This window comes from Mauremys mutica, chromosome 4, assembly GCF_020497125.1.
Source record: "Mauremys mutica isolate MM-2020 ecotype Southern chromosome 4, ASM2049712v1, whole genome shotgun sequence".
NCBI classification, from domain to species: domain Eukaryota; kingdom Metazoa; phylum Chordata; order Testudines; family Geoemydidae; genus Mauremys; species Mauremys mutica.
Window position 1 is genome coordinate 6,768,537 of NC_059075.1, and position 19,146 is coordinate 6,787,682.

The window sequence follows — 19,146 nt, forward strand, 5'->3', positions numbered from 1 at the left end:
CCACATCAGAAAAGCTGTCTCCTGGCCCATGCGCCTCGGTGCGGGGAGACAACAAAAGGATGACCATTAGTGGTGGTGATGATGATAGCAAGGATGAGAACTAACACTTTAGGCTTTTCTGCAAAGAGGAGGAACAGCTCAGTGGTTTGAGCATTGGCCTGCTAAACCCAGGGTTGTGAGTTCAATCCTTGAGGGGGCCATTTGGGGATTTAGTTGACCAGGGGGTTGAACTAGATGATCTCCTGAGGTCCCTTCCAACCCTGATATTCTATGTGAGTAATGCAAATACCATCATTCTGGATTGGTTGGTCTCTCCTTTACCAGACTGCACTGTGTGTATTGTTTGGTTAGCTAATAAAAGTAATTAGTTTAGAAAAATCTCTGTTGTTCACTATGGGGCAGGCTCTCTTCTATTGACAACCTCTCTACTATAGTCATTCTTGGGGGCTGATCTCTCCTAGATTAAAGTAGGTGTAAACCTCCACCTTGAGGTAGGTAATTAGTTAAAGTAACCCATAACTATAGATAAGGCTACAAAACTAAGTGCAGAACAAAAGCTAGCCAAGAACCATCTCGAGTACAAACTCTTTATGAAGTATACATAGACATCTGCTCTTAAATTTAAGGTAAAATTCAGTCAGGATAAGGAGTTTCCTCTTTGGGAAAAGTGGGTGACCTTCAGATTCCTGCACGCCCTCCTGTTCAGACAGGCTTTGTTATGGAACGCTTGGATCTGATTTGTTTGAACTCAGCACACTGTATGTGTCTCCGATTCACCAGTGTAGCCCTCCCATCTATACAGCTGGCCCATGAATAGGACATCAGTCTAGGTTACATTTCAGTCCCATTTTTAGCTCTCTCTTGGTGAGGCTGCTTTCTCAATATTAACAGATCACGTTTGTCCTCTAAGACGGATACTGCCTGTGGTTCTATAGTGACTGACCCACTGTCTCCTTATATCTCATCCCGAATCCGCTGTCTAGAAGGCATTCTGTAGATGAGCCATGAACAGCTTTGGAGACAGCCTCTTTGAGTTAATTTACACTCTCTCTTCTCTCCAGAGGATCAGATAACATGGTCAAAGATCTCACGAGGGGAAATTCTGTAAAAAAAAAAAAAAAAAAGATTTAAAACTCAAACACAGGGTTTTAAATGGCCCACTTGTATTTAAACATCTGTCACTACACTCTGTACAAATCCACGTTACATCATATAAAAAGAACATGATCTAGCTAACATGAACAAAGTCTCCAAGGACCTGATCCATAGACCAGCGTCAGTGCTAGGCTGTGCATTAGAATGTTTGTCACTACAACAAGCAGCAAGTTTAACATAAACCTGTACTGAGTTCCTTCCAATGACTCCTGTGCTTAGCAAATGTCAGACAAATGCAGATGGTCTTAAGCATTATTCCTAAAGGGAACATAATGAAACTCATGGTAATGACTAGCTCTAATAGGTAATTCCAAGTTAGAAACCATGTATCCTTAAAGTTTCCAGTACAACATTGTTACACCTATGATATCCAACAGTAACTCAATTGTCCCATTTAGCAAAACAGCACTCCCACATCAACTATTCGTTTTTCTCTAGTGCTTTTTGGAGATTCACCCTTTTTTGAAGAGTTTAAGCAGTTTACCCTTTTCCAATCTCCACTTTAAATGCCTATTGGTATAAGTGTAAAAAAGGCCTAATTTCACAGAGCCTTGTGACACTTTTCTGTTTCCAGCACTGAAGAAAGAGTAGTAGTAGTCTAGCGCACTGTTTCTGTAGGATATAGTTATCAAGTTGGAATTTGCTAGGTTTTGCTGTAGGAGATTACAAGACAGCATTTCAGAGGACAGACATTTTCAGGAGCTATAATGAACCTAGACTGCCTTATAATTCACTATATAAGCATCTGTACTATGCTTTTCAAGGTAAGTAAAATGTGCAAGCTGTTAACTAAAGCATTTTATTACATGAGCGAACTCAGGGCTTGCCAGCTATTGTTTTCTTCCAAACAATAAACTGACAACTTTACCGTAAATCATAGAATCGTAGGACTGGAAGGGACCTCGAGAGGCCATCTAGTCCAGTCACCTGCACTCATAGCAGGACTAAGTATTCTCTAGAAGGCCATCCCTGACAGGTGTTTGTCTAACCTGCTCTTAAAAAACCTCCAGAGGTTAAGGAGAACAATTTTTCTCTCTCCTCGTTGTAACAACCTTTTATGTACTTAAACTGTTATCCTGTCTCCTCTCAGTCTTCTCTTCTCCAGACTAAACAAACCCAATTTTTTCAATCTTTCCTCATAGGTCAGGTTTTCTAAACCTTTCATCATTTTTGTTGCTCTTCTCTGGACTTCCTCCGATTTGTCCACATCTTTCCTGAACTGGACACAATACTCCAGCTGAGGTCCAATCAACATGGAGTAGAGTGGAAGAATTACTTCTCATGTTTTGCTTACAACACTCCAGCTAATACATCCCAGAATGATGTTAGCTTTTTTTGCAAGTGTTACACTATTGACTCATATTTGTGAACTTGTGGTCCACTAGGACCCCCTAGATCCCTTTCCGCAGTACTCCTTCCTAGGCCGTCATTTCCCATTTTGTATGTGTGGAATTGACTGTTCCTTCCTAAGTGGAGTACTTTGCATTTGTCCTTATTGAATGTCATCCTATTTACTTCAGACCATTTCTCCAGTTTATCCAGATCATTTTGAATTTTAATTCTATCCTCCAAAGCACTTGCAACCACTCCCAGCTTGGTATCATCTGCAAATTTTGTAAGATGAAGGTATTGAACAGAACCAGACCCAGGAGAGATCCCTGCAGGACCCCACTCAATATGCCCTTCCAACTTCATTGCGAACCACTGATAAACTACTCTCTGGGAATGGTTTTCCAACCAGTTATGCCTACTACCTTATAGTAGCTCCATCTAGGTTGTATTTCCCTAGTTTGTTTATGAGAAGGTCATGCGAGACAGTATCAAAAGTCTTACTAAAGTCAAGATATACCACATCTATCGATTCCTCCCACCCACAAGGCTTGTTACCCTGCCAAAGAAACCTACTAGGTTGGTTTGACATGATTAGTTATTGACAAATCCATGCTGTTACTTATCACCTTATTATCTTTTAGGTGTTTGCAAATTGATTGCTTAATTATTTGCTCCATTATCTTTCCAGGTACTGAAGTTAAGCTGACTGGCCTGTAATTCCCCAGGGTTGTCTTTATTTCCTTTTCATAGAGTGGCACTATAACTGCCCTTTTCCTGTCCTCTGGAATCTCTCCCATCTTCCATGACTTTTCAAAGATAAAATGCTAATGGCTCAGATATCTCCTCAGTCAGTTCCTTCAGTATTCTAGGGTGTATTTCATCAGGCCCTGGTGACTTGAAGACATCTAACTTGTCTAAGTAATTTTTAACTTGTTCTTTCCCTATTTTAGCCTCTGATCCTACCTCATTTTCACTGGCATTCATTGTTAGACATCCAATTGCTACTAAAAAAAAAATTTTTTTTTAAAACAACTAAACCTGAAATTCATTTTCCTCCACAAATATTTCAACATAACAAGCTTCCTTTTAAAGCCTGTGTTGTGCAAGTGTATTTTCAGACTTGGGGCCTTATTTGATGTCTATTTTTAAAACTTTTTATTTCACTTTTAAGCTTGATGTTTTGCAAAGTTAAAGTCCCCTCATCTGGCACAATTAAACCAGCCATTTCCAATATTTAGGTAGTGTATCAACCAAGAAGTTGAGAGAAATACTATTCCCTCCGAAGCTATTAAACTTTGCCATTCAGACCTCTCTATACTACAATACCACATCAGGGAACCCGGTTCCAGTTTGCTTGTCCACAGCCCAGTTACAAATGTAGTTCCAGTTTGCAATGTGAACTGGACATTAACCTTGTTTCCCAACCAGTCTAATGTCTTGCTCATGGAATGTCTAACCATACTAGTATGTATCTCTAACTGCTGCATACTGTAGCATTGGGAATGGTGGCTGAATATTACTTGTCTCCTCACACTCACCCACCAGCTCTAATTATGCTAGGTAAACCACACTGTGAAGAATTCACAAAACTATCTCCAATATTCCAATAAAAAATACCCTGCCATTTTTTTCCTTCGGATGTTCAAGATGTGAATGTCCTCACTCCGATACTCCTCATCATGTTTCTCCAATGGAACCTTTTCCAACTCAAAGTCCATCTGGAGCAGCTGTTATTAAAACATAAAAGGCAGTAAGCAAAATACTTCTAGCAATGTTGACATTTCTACATACCTTTAAGTGCATTCATTTCACTGACAGTCCTAAAATATTCTGCATAAAGCAGCTATGCTTCAGGAGGTAAGATAGCACAAAGGATCCTTCTCTTCCACAGAAGTTTGTTGATTTAGCTAATTAACAATCTTTTTTTTTTTTTTTTAAACACCACGCAGCACAGTTATTTTAATTTTAATGTATCTGGTGCAAATCCAGAGTCAGACAAGCTTCCCAAAATTTAAGAACCAACAGAAAAACCTAAAATCAGTCAAAATAGTGTTTCAATTCCTTAAATCTCCAGTTCCTAAATTCCAGTTAAAAGGCTCTTCCACAAAAACTAAAGTACTAGGCCGAACCACATCATATCACCTCCCTAGATGCCAGTGAAAAAAAAGATGGCCTTTGCAGAATGCCTGGGAAGTTAACAATCTGGATTCTGGCAAGCCAAAGAAGGAACCTCATGAGAACATCTATCTGCTCTTGTTTATACTGTGGGAGCACTGGCTCCAGCACCAGCACTGATCTCAACTCTGGCAAAAAGGCAGTATTCCTCAGGTAACCAGGTTCCAAACCATTCAAGATATTGTTAGGGCCACTACCATGAAACATACCCCAAAGCCAATGCAATGCTCAGAGTATTGGTAATGCTGGCATACACAGACATTATTCTGAAATCCTTGCCCTCTTCCCCAGCCCATACCACGCATTCTGTGGGCCCCCCAGTGCTCATGTGCAACAGCTGCGCTTTGCAGATGCAGGGCCAAACTTTGGACTCACTAGCCCCTCCACAACTTCTGACTATTTGGCCTGCAATAACTCTGGGGAATCCAGCTGTTACCCAGGATTTGGTTTTTCTACCAGCTATGAAGTACTATGCTGTGACAACGAGGTTCCCAAACCAAGATATAATTCCTCTATGCCATGTACTCATGCTCTAATATTGATATATAGGGGGAAAATTTTGAAAGTGCTTAAGGTGGGTATGTTTACACAGCAATTAAACACCCATGGCTGGCCTGTGTCAGCTGACTCAGGCTCACGGGGCTCGAGCTGCAAGTCTGTAAAATTATAGTGTAGACTTCCAGGCTTGGGCTGCAGGGTCCCAGAGCTCGGACTCCAGCCCAAGCCCAAACGTCTACACCACTGTTTTACAGCCCCACAGCCCAAGCACCGCAAGCCCAAGTCAGCTCACACGGGCCAGCCATGGGTGTTTAACTGCTATGTAGACATACCCTGAGTGACTTAACAGCTTCAACCTGATTTTCCAAGCTCATTTAGGCACTTCAGCTCCTAAATCCCACTGAATTTCAATGAGATTTATACTCCTAAATCATTTGTGAAAATGGGGCTTACGCTCCTAAGTCACACTGACACGTCTGAAAATTGTAGCTATATTCTGAATATGCCAAAAGCCTATGCTTTCGAAAGAACATTTTGAAGAGATTCCTTTAAAAAAACTGAAAGGACTAATTTTGACTCTGAGACCCTGTTTGGAAATATCAAGCCAGCTGTTGGGGTGGGGGGAAATCAAAATGCTAATGTATTCATGTCTATAGAGGTGACTGCATTATTCTTTTTGCAGATACTGACACATATATGTGATGTTCTTTCATTAATTTATAAGATCTTTCAAGCAGCACAGAAAACTATTTGACTCCCTTTGTGAGTCTGGTTTACTATGCTCACAATGAATGTGAATTATCAAAAAGCATCAATGCAGAACTAAGGCATTTAAAAAAAAAAAAGAATTTATTTTCCCAAGAAAGGAGATTATTTAAATAAATGCATAGCTAGCATCTACCAATAAATCAGAAAACTCAATTTAAGGAACTGGTGATTAACTCCTTCCCTGCATCTGTAAAAGTGTTCTCATCCAAAGTCACATGGAATTTTCCCACAACCAACATACTTGACTTGTACTATGCATTGTACTTGTACAGAGACACAGAAGGGTCTGTGGATTTCAATTGAACCATTACACAGTCCTCATATACACAAAGCATGTGTGACGGCAAAGGACACTTACCTCCAAGTATTTTCTCTCTATTTCCGGGTTCTTACCCATAGTCCTTTGTTCGTAACAACATATGATACAGGTATCAGGACCTGAAAGGTCTTTCAGGGTCTTCAGTAATGGCTCTAATGACTGCTCAAAAGAAATCAAGTATTTGCCACTTAGACTTCAAAGTTCACTTTACTACTACTACATTCCATAACTAGAGCCAAGTTTCACTGAACTGGACACTTTCTTATTTTACTTTTAGGACAGCTAGTTATATTTAGTACAGTACTAGGACAAGTGACATGTAGGTAGCAGAAAGGATAAATGGAAAAACAAGTTACAATAAGCGATTGCTTAGAAAAATGGCCTTTTACACATTTTACATACATAGATCAGCCTATACATCTATATCATCTAAGCCAAGGATATCCTACACTGCTAAAGTAGCTGTTTCCTTGAAATATGCAAGATTACTTTTTCTTCACAGCAACACATTGGACTTAGACACCTGTTTTCAAAAATTAAAAAATATCTAACCAGACTTAATTTTAAGATGTGATTTAGGGCTAGAGATTGTCCTCCAGGAAAAAAGGGCTCAGAGTTATAGGGAGGAGGATCTGGAGGCTGGTGAGAAAACTAAAAGTAGAGTCACGAGCACTAGTTCCTAGAGATTGCTTCCCCAGCCCAGATCTTGTGCTAGTCTCAGCTCAGGTGTACCACAAGGAGAGTTCTGCAGAGGGGGATGGACCAGAAGGGCCACTTTCTGAAGCAACAGACCCATAGGGAATACCTATGGGAGATAATGCTGAGCCTTTAACATCATCTTATATTATTTCCATCAATAGACGGTGAAACTCTCCAGTATCAGCTAGCAGTGTTATTTCCCTACAACTCCATGGAAAAAAAAAAGATTGGGCACAATTCTGAATTACTGCTCTCAAAAGACTTGATTCAGGCCTCATGCCACATGATCCTAAATGTGTTATTTGCTCATTCTTAAAATTACAGCTTTTAAAATTCATCATTCAATACTCAGCCATCAAATAATGTTCCTCTGAGCCACACAGATTGAAAACTAGTGGCAATATTTATTTAAAGATTTTAATACGAATTGCAGTCTCTCACAAAACAACATCGCTTGCCTCGCAACCTAAGTCGTGCAGAACGCAATGCCATCCACAGCCTCAGAAACCATCCTGACATTATAATCAAAGAGGCTGATAAAGGAGGTGCTGTTGTCATCATGAACAGGTCTGACTACCAAAAGGAGGCTTCCAGACAACTCTCCAATACCAAATTTTACAGGCTACTTCCCTCAGATCCCACTGAGGAATACACTAAGAAACTGCACCATCTACTCAGGACACTCCCTACACTAACACCGGAACAAATCAACATACCCTTAGAGCCCCGACCAGGGTTATTCTATCTACTACCCAAGATCCACAAACCCGGAAATCCTGGACGCCCCATCATCTCGGGCATTGGAACTCTCACTGAAGGACTGTCTGGATATGTAGACTCTCTACTCAGACCCTATGTTACCAGCACTCCCAGCTATCTCTGTGACACCACTGATTTCCTGAGGAAACTACAATGCATTGGTGACCTTCCAGAAAACACCATCCTAGCCACCATGGATGTAGAGGCTCTCTACACAAACATCCCACACACTGATGGAATACAAGCTGTCAGGAACAGTATCCCTGATGATGCCACAGCACAACTGGTTGCTGAGCTCTGTGTCTTTATCCTCACACACAACTATTTCAAATTTGATGACAATATATATCTCCAGATCAGTGGCACCGCTATGGGCACCCGCATGGCCCCACAATATGCCAATATTTTTATGGCCGACCTGGAACAATGCTTCCTCAGCTCCCGTCCACTCACGCCCCTTCTCTACCTATGCTACATTGATGACATCTTCATCATCTGGACCCATGGGAAGGAGACTCTGGAAAAATTCCACCACGATTTCAACAGCTTCCACCCCACCATCAACCTCAGCCTGGACCAATCTACACGGGAGGTCCACTTCCTAGACACCACGGTGCAAATAAGTGATGGTCACATTAACACCACCCTATACCGAAAACCTACTGACCGCTATGCCTACCTTCATGCCTCCAGCTTCCATCCCGGACACACCACAAGATCCACTGTCTACAGTCAAGCACTGAGGTACAACCGTATCTGCTCTAACCCCGCAGACAGAGACCAACACCTAGAAAATCTCCACCAAGCAGTCTCAAGACTACAGTACCGACACGAGGAAATAAGGAAACAGATCAGCAGAGCCAGACGTGTACCCAGAAGCCTCCTACTGCAAGACAAACCCAAGAAAGAAACCAACAGGACTCCACTGGCCATCACATACAGTCCCCAGCTAAAACCCCTCCAATGCTTCATTAGGGATCTACAACCCATCCTGGACAACGATCCCACACTTTCACAGGCCTTGGGTGGCAGGCCAGTCCTCGCCCACAGACAACCTGCCAACCTGAAGCATATTCTCACCAGCAACTGTACACCGCACCATAGTAACTCTAGCTCAGGAACCAATCCATGCAACAAACCTTGATGCCAACTCTGCCCACATATCTACACCAGCGACACCATCACAGGACCTAACCAGATCAGCCACACCATCACCGGTTCATTCACCTGCACGTCCACCAATGTAATATATGCCATCATATGCCAGCAATGCCCCTCTGCTATGTACATCGGCCAAACTGGACAGTCTCTAAGGAAAAGGATAAATGGACACAAATCAGACATTAGGAATGGCAATATACAAAAACCTGTAGGAGAACACTTCAACCTCCCTGGCCACACAATAGCAGATCTTAAGGTGGCCATCCTGCAGCAAAAAAACTTTAGGACCAGACTTCAAAGAGAAACTGCTGAGCTCCAGTTCATCTGCAAATTTAACACCATCAGCTCAGGATTAAACAAAGACTGTGAATGGCTTGCCAATTACAGAACCAGTTTCTCTTGGTTTTCACACCTCAACTGCTAGAACAGGGCCTCATCCTCCCTGATTGATCTAACCTCGTTATCTCTAGCTTGCTTCTTGCTTGCTTATATATACCTGCCCCTGGAAATTTCCACTACTTGCATCCGAAGAAGTGGGTATTCACCCACGAAAGCTCATGCTGCAAAACGTCTATTAGTCTATAAGGTGCCACAGGATTCTTTGCTGCTTTTACAGTCTCTCACACTAAATCCAAAATTCCCAGGTTCTTTCCAATCAAACGCATTATTCCTACGGTTTTCAAATAGTTACCTCCTCATAGTAAATGCAGTCTGCCATAAGTATATAATCTGGTGCAGGCAGAAATTCTTTTACATCTTCACCCCTAGAAAAAGTGAACAGGTAAATATAAAATGCAAATTTTAATTATAGAAAAAAAATTGTATGCTTTAAAAGTATAACATTTAGCGCAAAATTTATATGACTTTGGGTTAAGTCCTCCATTACTTATTCCACTGTATATTTTAGGGGAATTTCCATTTTTACAAGTAATCTATCATATCACACTTTCCAAACATATTTTGAACTTAGACTGTGTAAGCTCCTTGGGGCAAGGCTCTCCTTTTGTTCTGTTTGCACAGTACCTAGCCCAAGGGTGTTCTGGTCTGTGATTAGGGCTCCCCAGTGCTCTGATAAAACAAATATTTATTATTAAAGTTCTACAGCAATTGTGTATAAATTAAATATCAAGATTAAAAGATTATACAAACCATTTCAGTACCTTGGCTTGAACTGAGCCTGTGACAAGATGTTTGTTCTTTTCAATATTAATATTCAGCAAATCCTGAAGTTCCTCAAGATCAGTAACCGTAACATCTGCCCTACAAAAGAAATATTTTTAATTTATAAAAAGGAAGCCCCAGAAACACAAATTTAAGACTCCTTATTGTTTGAAAATAAACATTTCTGTAACCTCTTTCATTCCTTTTGGAAAGCTACTGCAAACTAAAGTCATGACTTAATACCTGCTGAGTTACTTCAGCCATTCACACTCCTGTTCTGATGGAAAGACTTGGCTCACAAAATGCAACTTGCCATAAGATTTAAGAGGGTTACACCAAGAAAACAGGATTCTACTACAACTCCTACATAGTAGGATCCTTGTATAAAAACAGAGTGATATTTGTACTGAAGGCCCCACCTGTACTTTAAACTAAACCACTCCCAGGTGGGTTCCAATGTAAATTTGCATAACTTCAGTTAAAGGCCCATCTTTAGAAACTGACTGGGTTTTTTGTTACTCTCTTTGCTGGTGGTCACTCAGCATAGTCTACACTGCAAAAAACAAACAAACAAAAACCCTGGAGCATGGCCTGACCAGCCCAAGTCAGCTAACATGGGCTCACGGGGCTTAGGTGCAAGGCTAAAAATTGTTCGGGCTCGGGCCGGCACCTAGGCTCTGAGCCCCATGCCCCTTGCTAGATTTCAGAGCCCAAGCAGGAACGTCTACACTGCAATTTTTAGGACCAAGCCAGTTGACCCAGGCTCTGTGACTTGCTGCCATGGTTGTTTTTTTTCCAGCATAGATCTACCTTCTGGGTACGTCTACACTGAACACTAAGCCCAAGTGTGTGGGACCCGGGCTTGTGACTAGGTTTTTCCAGGCCTGTGCTTGAGCCTCCACACCGCTCAGTAAACCTGGCTTTACAACCCCGGACCCGGGTCTCCGACACGACACAGCCCTTCTGACTCGGGTCTGCAGCTTGAGCTGCGTCCACACTCCAGCTGACAGGGCACAGCCCCAAGTCACAGCAGGAGCCGAGGCCCCAGGCCTCGCGTGCTGGCTGCGCCCCCTGATGCCTGCACAGACAGGAGCGGGGGGGCGGCTCGGCCTCAAACCCGACTCGCAGCCCCCAGCTGGGTGTGTGGCCTGGACATACCCTGAGGGCAGCCCCGGACCTCGGGGATCAGCAGCGGGGGCCCCTGACAGGGCCCCCCCGCCCGCCGTGAGCTAACGCCCCCGGTCCGACCCGCCAGGCCGTGGGGTTCGCTCGAGCTCGGCTCCACCCCGGCAGCGGGGTCCATGGCCCGGCCCGCCCCATTTCCCGCCGAGCCCTCAGCCGCCGCCGCCCTACCCCAGCGTGGCCGCCATGATGCCCACGGCGCCGGTGCCCGCGCCCAGCTCCAGCACGGCGCGGCGGCGCAGGCCCCGGGCCCCGCTCTCCAGGAACTTGGCCAGGACCAGGGCGGCGTCCCACACCACGCAGCCCACCCCGCCGGCGCCGCGCTGCTCCAGCCGCAGCGCCGAGCCGTCCCGCTTCTCCAGCGTCCGCACGAAGCCCGGCGCCGCCATGGCCCCGGCCCGGCTCCTCACAGCGCAGGCCGCTCCCGGCGCCGCCTCCCCGCCCCGCCCCATCCAGCTCGGGCCCCTGCCCCCCATCCCCTTCTCTACCGCCGGGATGGTGCCCCCTGCCCCTGCCCGTATCCCCAGGCCGTGCTCCCGCCCCCTGCCTGTGCCCACCCGTCATGCCCCCCCCTCGGCTGTACCCCCACCTGCCTTCCCCCCCCCCAGCACCTCCCCTCCCCGACCATCCTGTCACCCCCCCGGCCCGAGCCAGTGTCTCCACCAGTTCCCACTTCCTCCCCCAACATCAACCCGCATCCCCACCGCCCCTGCCAGATGATGCCCAACATCCATCTCCCCACCTCCCTCACCCCATTGGCATCTCTACCCCTGCCAGAGCATGCTCCTGCCCCTTTACCCCACACCCCTGCCCTGCACAGCTGGTTGGGGTCGGGGGGAAAGGAGGCGATTGCACCCAGTTTTGAAACCATGGTCCCCTAGCAGACTTGGGAACACACCCCAGCACAAGCACACACCTTATCATGGATTTGGGCATCTCACAACCCACTTAGTATTTTTCCTTGTACCCTATCAGACTGTGAGGCTTTGCTAGGCTGAAGCTCCTTCCCCTCCATCTTTCCAATTCTCTCCTCCCCTCCAATCTTCTAGCAATTGTTCTGCATGTCAGCATAAAAAGAGCGAAAAGCAAGACGGTGCAACATTCAGACTTTATTCCAGTGGTTCTCAACCTGCAGCCCAATCAACACACCGCTGCAGCCCATGTGACAGCCTCGGGGCCATACAGGTAGTATTTACCCACAATGGTCAATAGGCTGAGAACCATTGCTTTCGCTGCATATACTGCCCACAATCATCAAATATTTCCTGAAAGCAGAGTTCTCTAGGTCAGGGGTTCCCAAACAGATTCCCGAGTTTGATGTTCCATCAATTCTCATGGCACAACAGCTTTTTAAGAAGGTGGTAACTGAGGCTCCTAAACATGACCCCATTCATAATTGTACTAGAAGGCCCCCTTTGGGAAGCTGTGTATCAGAACCTTTTCACAGCCAAAGATCCAGAGCAGCTGTAACCTGGGGAAGGAGAACCCTGACTGAACCGGGGAGTAACGTGACAGCTGGAGCAGAACTGCACCAAGTTAGTTGCTATTTCTGGCTCTCCCAATTTTATGTGACTATGTATTGAGCACCAATAGTCTATTCAGCCCTGTAAAATACAAAACCTACAGTAAACAGGCAAACCACACAATTCAGGAAAGGAAATGCAAAAGGAGGTGCTGACCATATTACGATCCCACCAACAATATAACAGTAATCTACTCATCAGACTGATGCGTATTTTAACGAGGGACTTGAATGAGGAGTGGGTGGATGCTGGCAGTGCATGCTTTATAAGGATAGCTTACGTCTGTCACGGTAACACACTGCAGTTGTGAAAACAAAATTTCAATAGGCAATCCTGTGCTGTGCCAGTTACAAGTGACTATTTAATTAAAACAAAGGAGTGTCCATCAAAACCTCTTGTTTACTGCAGTAGGTTTACATACTGCATCAAACATGGAATTGTTACCAGTAGTTGGACTCTATAGAATCATGGGAGTGTGATCCTGCCCCCTCTGAAGTGCAAGGAAGTTTTGCCATTGCCATCAGTAGAAACAAGTTTGAGCCACAGGAAGTCCACCATTGAGAGGTATGGGAGGGAAATATATTTATCATCAAGATGATATGCTAGAAATGCAACTGCAGTTTTGTTCTGTACTTTTAGACGGTTTGACATGCATCCTGGAGAAACAGACACGCTCACCTTATCATGCAACTCATGCATTTATAGTTACAGTTTGATAGACGAACCAAGATCAGTAAATATTCATATTTACTTTCTCACCAGCAGATGTCAGTATCTCAGAAGGAAAATAGAATTGTTCACTGAACCAACTAGAAATATTTAGGGCTGTCAAGCAATTAAAAAAGGGTGGGGGTCTCTTGAGGTGTTTGCCCCTCCTTTTTATAGTTTCAGTCCCCCTTTTGAAAAACATTTCCAGCTGCTTACCAGGAGACACAAAGTCTATGTGGAAGGATGTTCCCTGCTGCATTTTTCTCACCTGTTTGAGCTTCCCTTGTTTCCCCTTCTTGGTTGATGACTCTGTTTACTACTAAAATGCAAAGTACACTGAGCACACATTGCTTTGTGTAAGACAGACCTGTTTGCCAGCCTCAGTTTGGAACATGTGTTAACACCATACAGTGGAATTTGTTGCCACACATATTTTATCAGGACATTATTGACCAGCAAATTATGAGTTTTCAGATGATACCTTACAAGACATACTTTGTACAAAGTAGGGCTGTCAAGTGATTAAAAATATTAATCACGCGATTAAAAAAATTAATCATGATGAATTGCACTGTTAAACAATAATAGAATATCATTTATGTAAATATTTTTGGATGTTTTCTACATTTTCAAATATATTGGTTTCAATTACAACACAGAATACAAAGCGTACAGTGCTCACTTAATTTTTGATTACAAGTATTTGCACTGTAAAAAAAACAAAAGAAATAATATTTTTCAATTCACCTAATACAAGTACTGTAGTGCAAGCTCTTTATCATGAAAGTTGATCTTACAAATGTAGAATTATGTACAAAAAGCCTGCATTCAAAAATAAAACAATGTAAAATTTTAGAGCCTTCAAGGCCACTCAGTCTTGCTTCTTGTTCAGCCAATCGCTCAAACAAGTTTGTTTACATTTTCAGGAAATAATGCTGCCTGCTTCTTGTTTACAATGTCATCTCAAAGTGAGAACAGGTGTTCTCATGGCACTGTTGTAGCCGGCATCACAAGATATTTTCATTCCAGATGCGCTAAAGATTGATATGTCCCTTCATACTTCAATCACCATTCCAGGGGACATGCATCCATGCTGATGACAGGTTCTGCTCACTAACAATTTAAAGCAGTGTGGACTGACGCATGTTCATTTTCATTGTCTGAGTCAGATGCCACCAGAAGAAGGTTGATTTTATTTTTTGGTGGTTCAGGTTCTGTAGTTTCCGCATTGGAGTGTTGTTCTTTTAAGACTTCTGAAAGCTTCTTACCTCATCCCTCTCAGATTTTGGAAGGCACTTCAGATTTTTAAATCTTGGGTCGAGTGCTGTAGCTATCTTTAGAAATCTCACACTGGTACCTTCTTTGTGTTTTGGCAAATCTGCAGTGGAAGTGTTCTTAAAATGGACAACATGTGCTGGGTCATCATCCAAGACTGCTATAACATGAAATATATGGCAGAATGTGAGTAAAACAGAGCAGGAGACAGGGTTGTGGTACACTATACAGTGTATCCGTTGCTGTGTATCATGTTTGGTTTTCTTCCCTAGTTCTGAAAGTTAATAAACTGCTTCACAACTGCTGTTCTGTACAACATATAGTTGTTCCACTCAGTTTTCTCTCCCCTGTGAAAACAGTACCTTCCTCTTATTGGCATCTTCTGGATAGTAGCAACTATTTGCAGGGAACTGAGAGTCTCCTATTAAGTGGATTCTACTGTAAATTCACCTTTATTACTTCATAGCATATACGTCAGAATGACTAGCGCTGCTCAGTACCCACGAACAGGACCACAGAACTCAGGTTCAATGAGAACCACTGTGTAAGAATTATAAATATACAGTAAGCACCACATAATGCACAGGTCCATTAAAAGACAGGGTGATATTCATAAATGTCTACCAAGCACTACAAAATTTCCTAATACCCCAAAACTTCTGGGCCAGGTAGAGCACAATCCAGCACAGCACATTACTGTGGCTGACCATTGCATGCTCTTTCAAGTCCTTCCTCGCCCACATAGATATGTGTTGAGCTCTTCTTTGTGTCTGGCTGCTAAAGATCAGACAGACACTCCACTTCTGCACTCCATCTTGGTGGCAACTTTTCCTCCTTTGCCTCAGAGATATTATGCAGGACACAACAGGCAGCTATAACCTTTGGGATATTTTCTCACTCGGATCTAATATAGTGAGTAAACAGTGCTAGTGCCCCTTCAATCTATAGAAAGCACATCCAACTGTCATTCTGCACCTGCTAAATAAAGGTGTAACAATTATGGAATAAGGCTGGCATTACAGGATGGAGAAAGTTGCGTGATGGGAACTTGACCCATTGCTCCCAGCCCCCACCAACTCGTGTGTGCCCCACAACACATTGTGAAAATTCCCCAAAAGGCATTGTGCCAGAGTGTGGGCACATGGCACACTGGGATATCTACTGATGGTGCACCGCACTTTGTGGTGACACGAGTACTTCTAGTGAGTACACAAAGCACCGACACAAGCAGCCAAGTGTGCATGTGCACAAGTGATATGCTAATTGCAGTGGCCATACACCAATGTAACTTGTGTTGACCAACATTGTAGTGTAGACATGGCCTTAATTTTACCCTTCAGAACTATCGCTAAGTGTTGGAGTTGTAAGTGGCTTCACCACCTGTTCTTCCAGTTCGCTACCCCCAAACACTTTGTGGTCAGGATAAACCTGGCTAATGATCGACTGCATGTTTTCTTAACAATTGTGTGGGAAACTTGAAACTTTAACAGGCTTCCCTGTAGCTTTAACAATTCACTCATACTGGGTTTAGTGCTGTGGGAGCCCTACTGTAGTCAGGCCATGGCAGGTCTATCATCATGCCAACGACATCTGCTCTGAACAGGTCTCCTTTATTTTAGATTTATCAATCAGTAATTGTCAGGATTGCTTGACTTTTTTTTAAATTAGGGCCCCACCACTCAATCTTTGGGGGTAAATCCCCACTTCTAGCTTTTTGGGTACAACTAGGAGTTCAATAAGTACATTAATTCAAATCCATGGTCTGCATAGTGTGCATCCTGGGATTCATGAATATATTCACATTTTCAAGCTTCTTTTTACCAATTATTCATTATGACCTAAGGCCTCTATCCCACGAGTATTTATGCACATACACAGTCCCATTGAATTCAGTAGGATTACTCATACGTGTAAAGTTACTAACATGCATAAGCAGCCCTGATCCAGCAGTGTTCAAACTTCTAAAGAGGTTTTTTTTTAAAGCAGCTCAGTATCAATTGAGCCTTGTCAATTCTCTCTTAATAGACTATTTTTGCTGGTATTTTTCCTTGGACATTTGTAAAAAGCCTTCCTTATTTCCTTTCACTTTCTGTCTAGTGCTAACGCCTCTCTTTTGCAGTACGCAAGAGCTACCGCATTTACAAAAAGATATTGAAACTCAAACTGTGGTTGTATCTTTTTGAAAAATAGAAGTGATTTGGAAACCTTTTAAAGAACTGTAGTAAAGATTTAAGGGGGAAAGTCCAGATGCCAGAAACCATTCCAGGTCAGTCATAGCCAAGTCACAGCCTTAGGAAATCATTCAGGTTTCAGGAATAACAGGAAAAGCCCAAGTCTGTTGATCCAAAATGGGAGCACCGAAGAAGACAGGGATTGTTCCTTGCTAGTAAAATGTTTTCATCACATTCCATCTGTTTTTCTAAACTTTTATGGAGGAGGAACTGCCTTTGACCTCAATTTCTCCCACAGAAACCTAGATGTGGGCTTCAAAGCCAGCAGATTCACATTTTTCCTTTAGCATCTTTGCTGCTTCTACTCTCCCTCTAATTATGAGCAATTTGAAATGCTAATGTACTGCTATCTTAGCTTTCCCTTGATTCCTTCTGGCTGGAGCCTAAGCTGCCTTCAAGCACATCCATAGCTAAACCAAGCTGCTTTGGGTCACAGCCACTTCTGTGCCCTAACCACCACAATTCCAATCTGTAGACGTCATTGGTGTTACCCTATTTTGGAATGTTTCTTTGTTTTCTTAATGTTCCTGCTCACACTGTGCTTTGAGAAGAGTTTAATTGTGTAAAGAGTCCTGCAAAAGTGAGAGATTTTCTCTTGAGTCAGGCTGCAATTTACACACTACATGCGAACACTGGGCCTAATCCTGCAAACATAACCGTAAGTAATTTGTAATGCATGGGGAGTCCCAAGTGGACCCCAGCAATCTCAAGGCTACTTGAATCAGTCGCTAGTAGATAAGCAACTCCCAAGGAGCTGCTCACTCAGCCTCCCTTGTGCTCTGGGACACCAGTTCTTAATCAGGGGTCCAGGGCCCCCTGCGGGGGCTGGGAGCAGTTTCAGGGGGTCCACCAAGCAGGGCCAGTGTTAGACCAACATGTACAAGGTGAGAGGCGGCACCTTACTATGTAGAAGGGTTGTACCTTGCTAAGAGTGGTTGCACCTCAATACGTCAGGAGTGATGTGTAACTTGTTTGTACCGGTGTATAAGAATGCATCCCTCGGGCAGTGTCTTTGTCCAGCCTAGGGGGCAGTGGAAAGTCCCGCCACTGACTGAGCTGAATCCATTCTCAGGGAGCACATATGTACTGGCTAGCAGCACCTTGGACTTCGTTTGCCCGGGAGCTGGAGACTGTTTCTCTTCGACAATAATCCTGGCCGATGTGCCTTCGTACCTTACTAGAGTCTGTGGTCATTGGAGGTTCTCTCAGGGTCTGCTGGGTAAGCTATCTGCGCAGAGCTGGGGCAGCATACAGAGGGAACACACGCACGCAGCCGATTGAGATCAACATTGAACAGAGCAGAGCACCACACCGGTAGTGTCTGACGACAACTGTTATATGCAGAAAACTAGTTGTGGTGGCCCAGGTGGGCCATGGAGTTTTTACAGCATGTTGGGGAGGCCTCAGAAAGAAACAGGTTGAGACCCCCTGTTCTAGAACATCTTATTATGGCAGTGAAATCCTATGAGGGAAATCCTCAGTTGATCAATGGTGACTTACCAGGGGCTAATGATCTCACTCTTTATTTTATCAGGATTTCCATCAAAGGTTTTATCTATTTAATTTTCTCTGCAGGGAAGCTCAGCATGATAAAGTTCGGTCCAAGAGTAGTTTCTTTTTCACAAACAAGTCTAAAAAAAAAAAAATGAAAAATCCTCTCCCTCCACTCCAAGAATTCTCTCTCATATTTTTGCAGGTTGCCAGTACAAAATCCGTAGTTGGCATTTCAAATGTATTTTCTCAACCCCCTTCTCCCCAAGCCCTCCACCCCCTCAAAACACAAGAAATCCCTGGTCTATAATTTGAAAGTTAGCTACTCTGCATGCATTGATGTTTTGTGAACTCTGCTTATTGTGCAGATTTGTATTCTTTGAGTATTGAAAATGGACAGTTTACTAAGGCCTTGACTGAACAAAGCATTTAAACATAGGCTTGAGTCCGTTCCTAGTCAGCAAAGCACCTGAGCACATGCTTAATTTTAAATCAATGGGATTTAAACGAATACTCAAGGGCTTCACTGAATCAGGGGCTAAACAGAGATGCATACACTAGACCATCAAAACTTTAAATGTTGCAAAGTATCCTAAAAACGTATTTCCAGGAAAGTCCATAGTTGCAAGTTTACATATGAAAATAAAAATGGCCACACTGGGTCAAACCAATGGTCCATCTAGCCCAGTATCCTGTCTTCCAACAGTGG

The 19,146-nt window shown here is 43.5% G+C and overlaps 1 protein-coding gene across 2 annotated transcripts; it reads right to left on the reverse strand.

Moving 5' to 3' along the window:
* Window positions 1-674: 674 nt before the first annotated feature.
* On the reverse strand, window positions 675-11,613 carry VCPKMT (valosin containing protein lysine methyltransferase). Of its 2 annotated transcripts, none has more exons than XM_045016058.1 (6): window positions 11,381-11,613; window positions 10,016-10,126; window positions 9,558-9,630; window positions 6,287-6,406; window positions 4,110-4,214; window positions 675-1,102 (listed from the first exon to the last, which is right to left on the reverse strand). In XM_045016058.1, exons 1-6 carry the CDS (start codon window positions 11,596-11,598, stop codon window positions 1,088-1,090), a joined length of 642 nt encoding a protein of 213 aa, XP_044871993.1. In that variant the 5' UTR covers window positions 11,599-11,613; the 3' UTR covers window positions 675-1,087. The 2 variants fall into 2 exon arrangements, with proteins under 2 accessions (XP_044871993.1, XP_044871992.1); XM_045016057.1 differs by having other exon boundaries at window positions 4,105-4,214.
* Window positions 11,614-19,146: the final 7,533 nt, after the last annotated feature.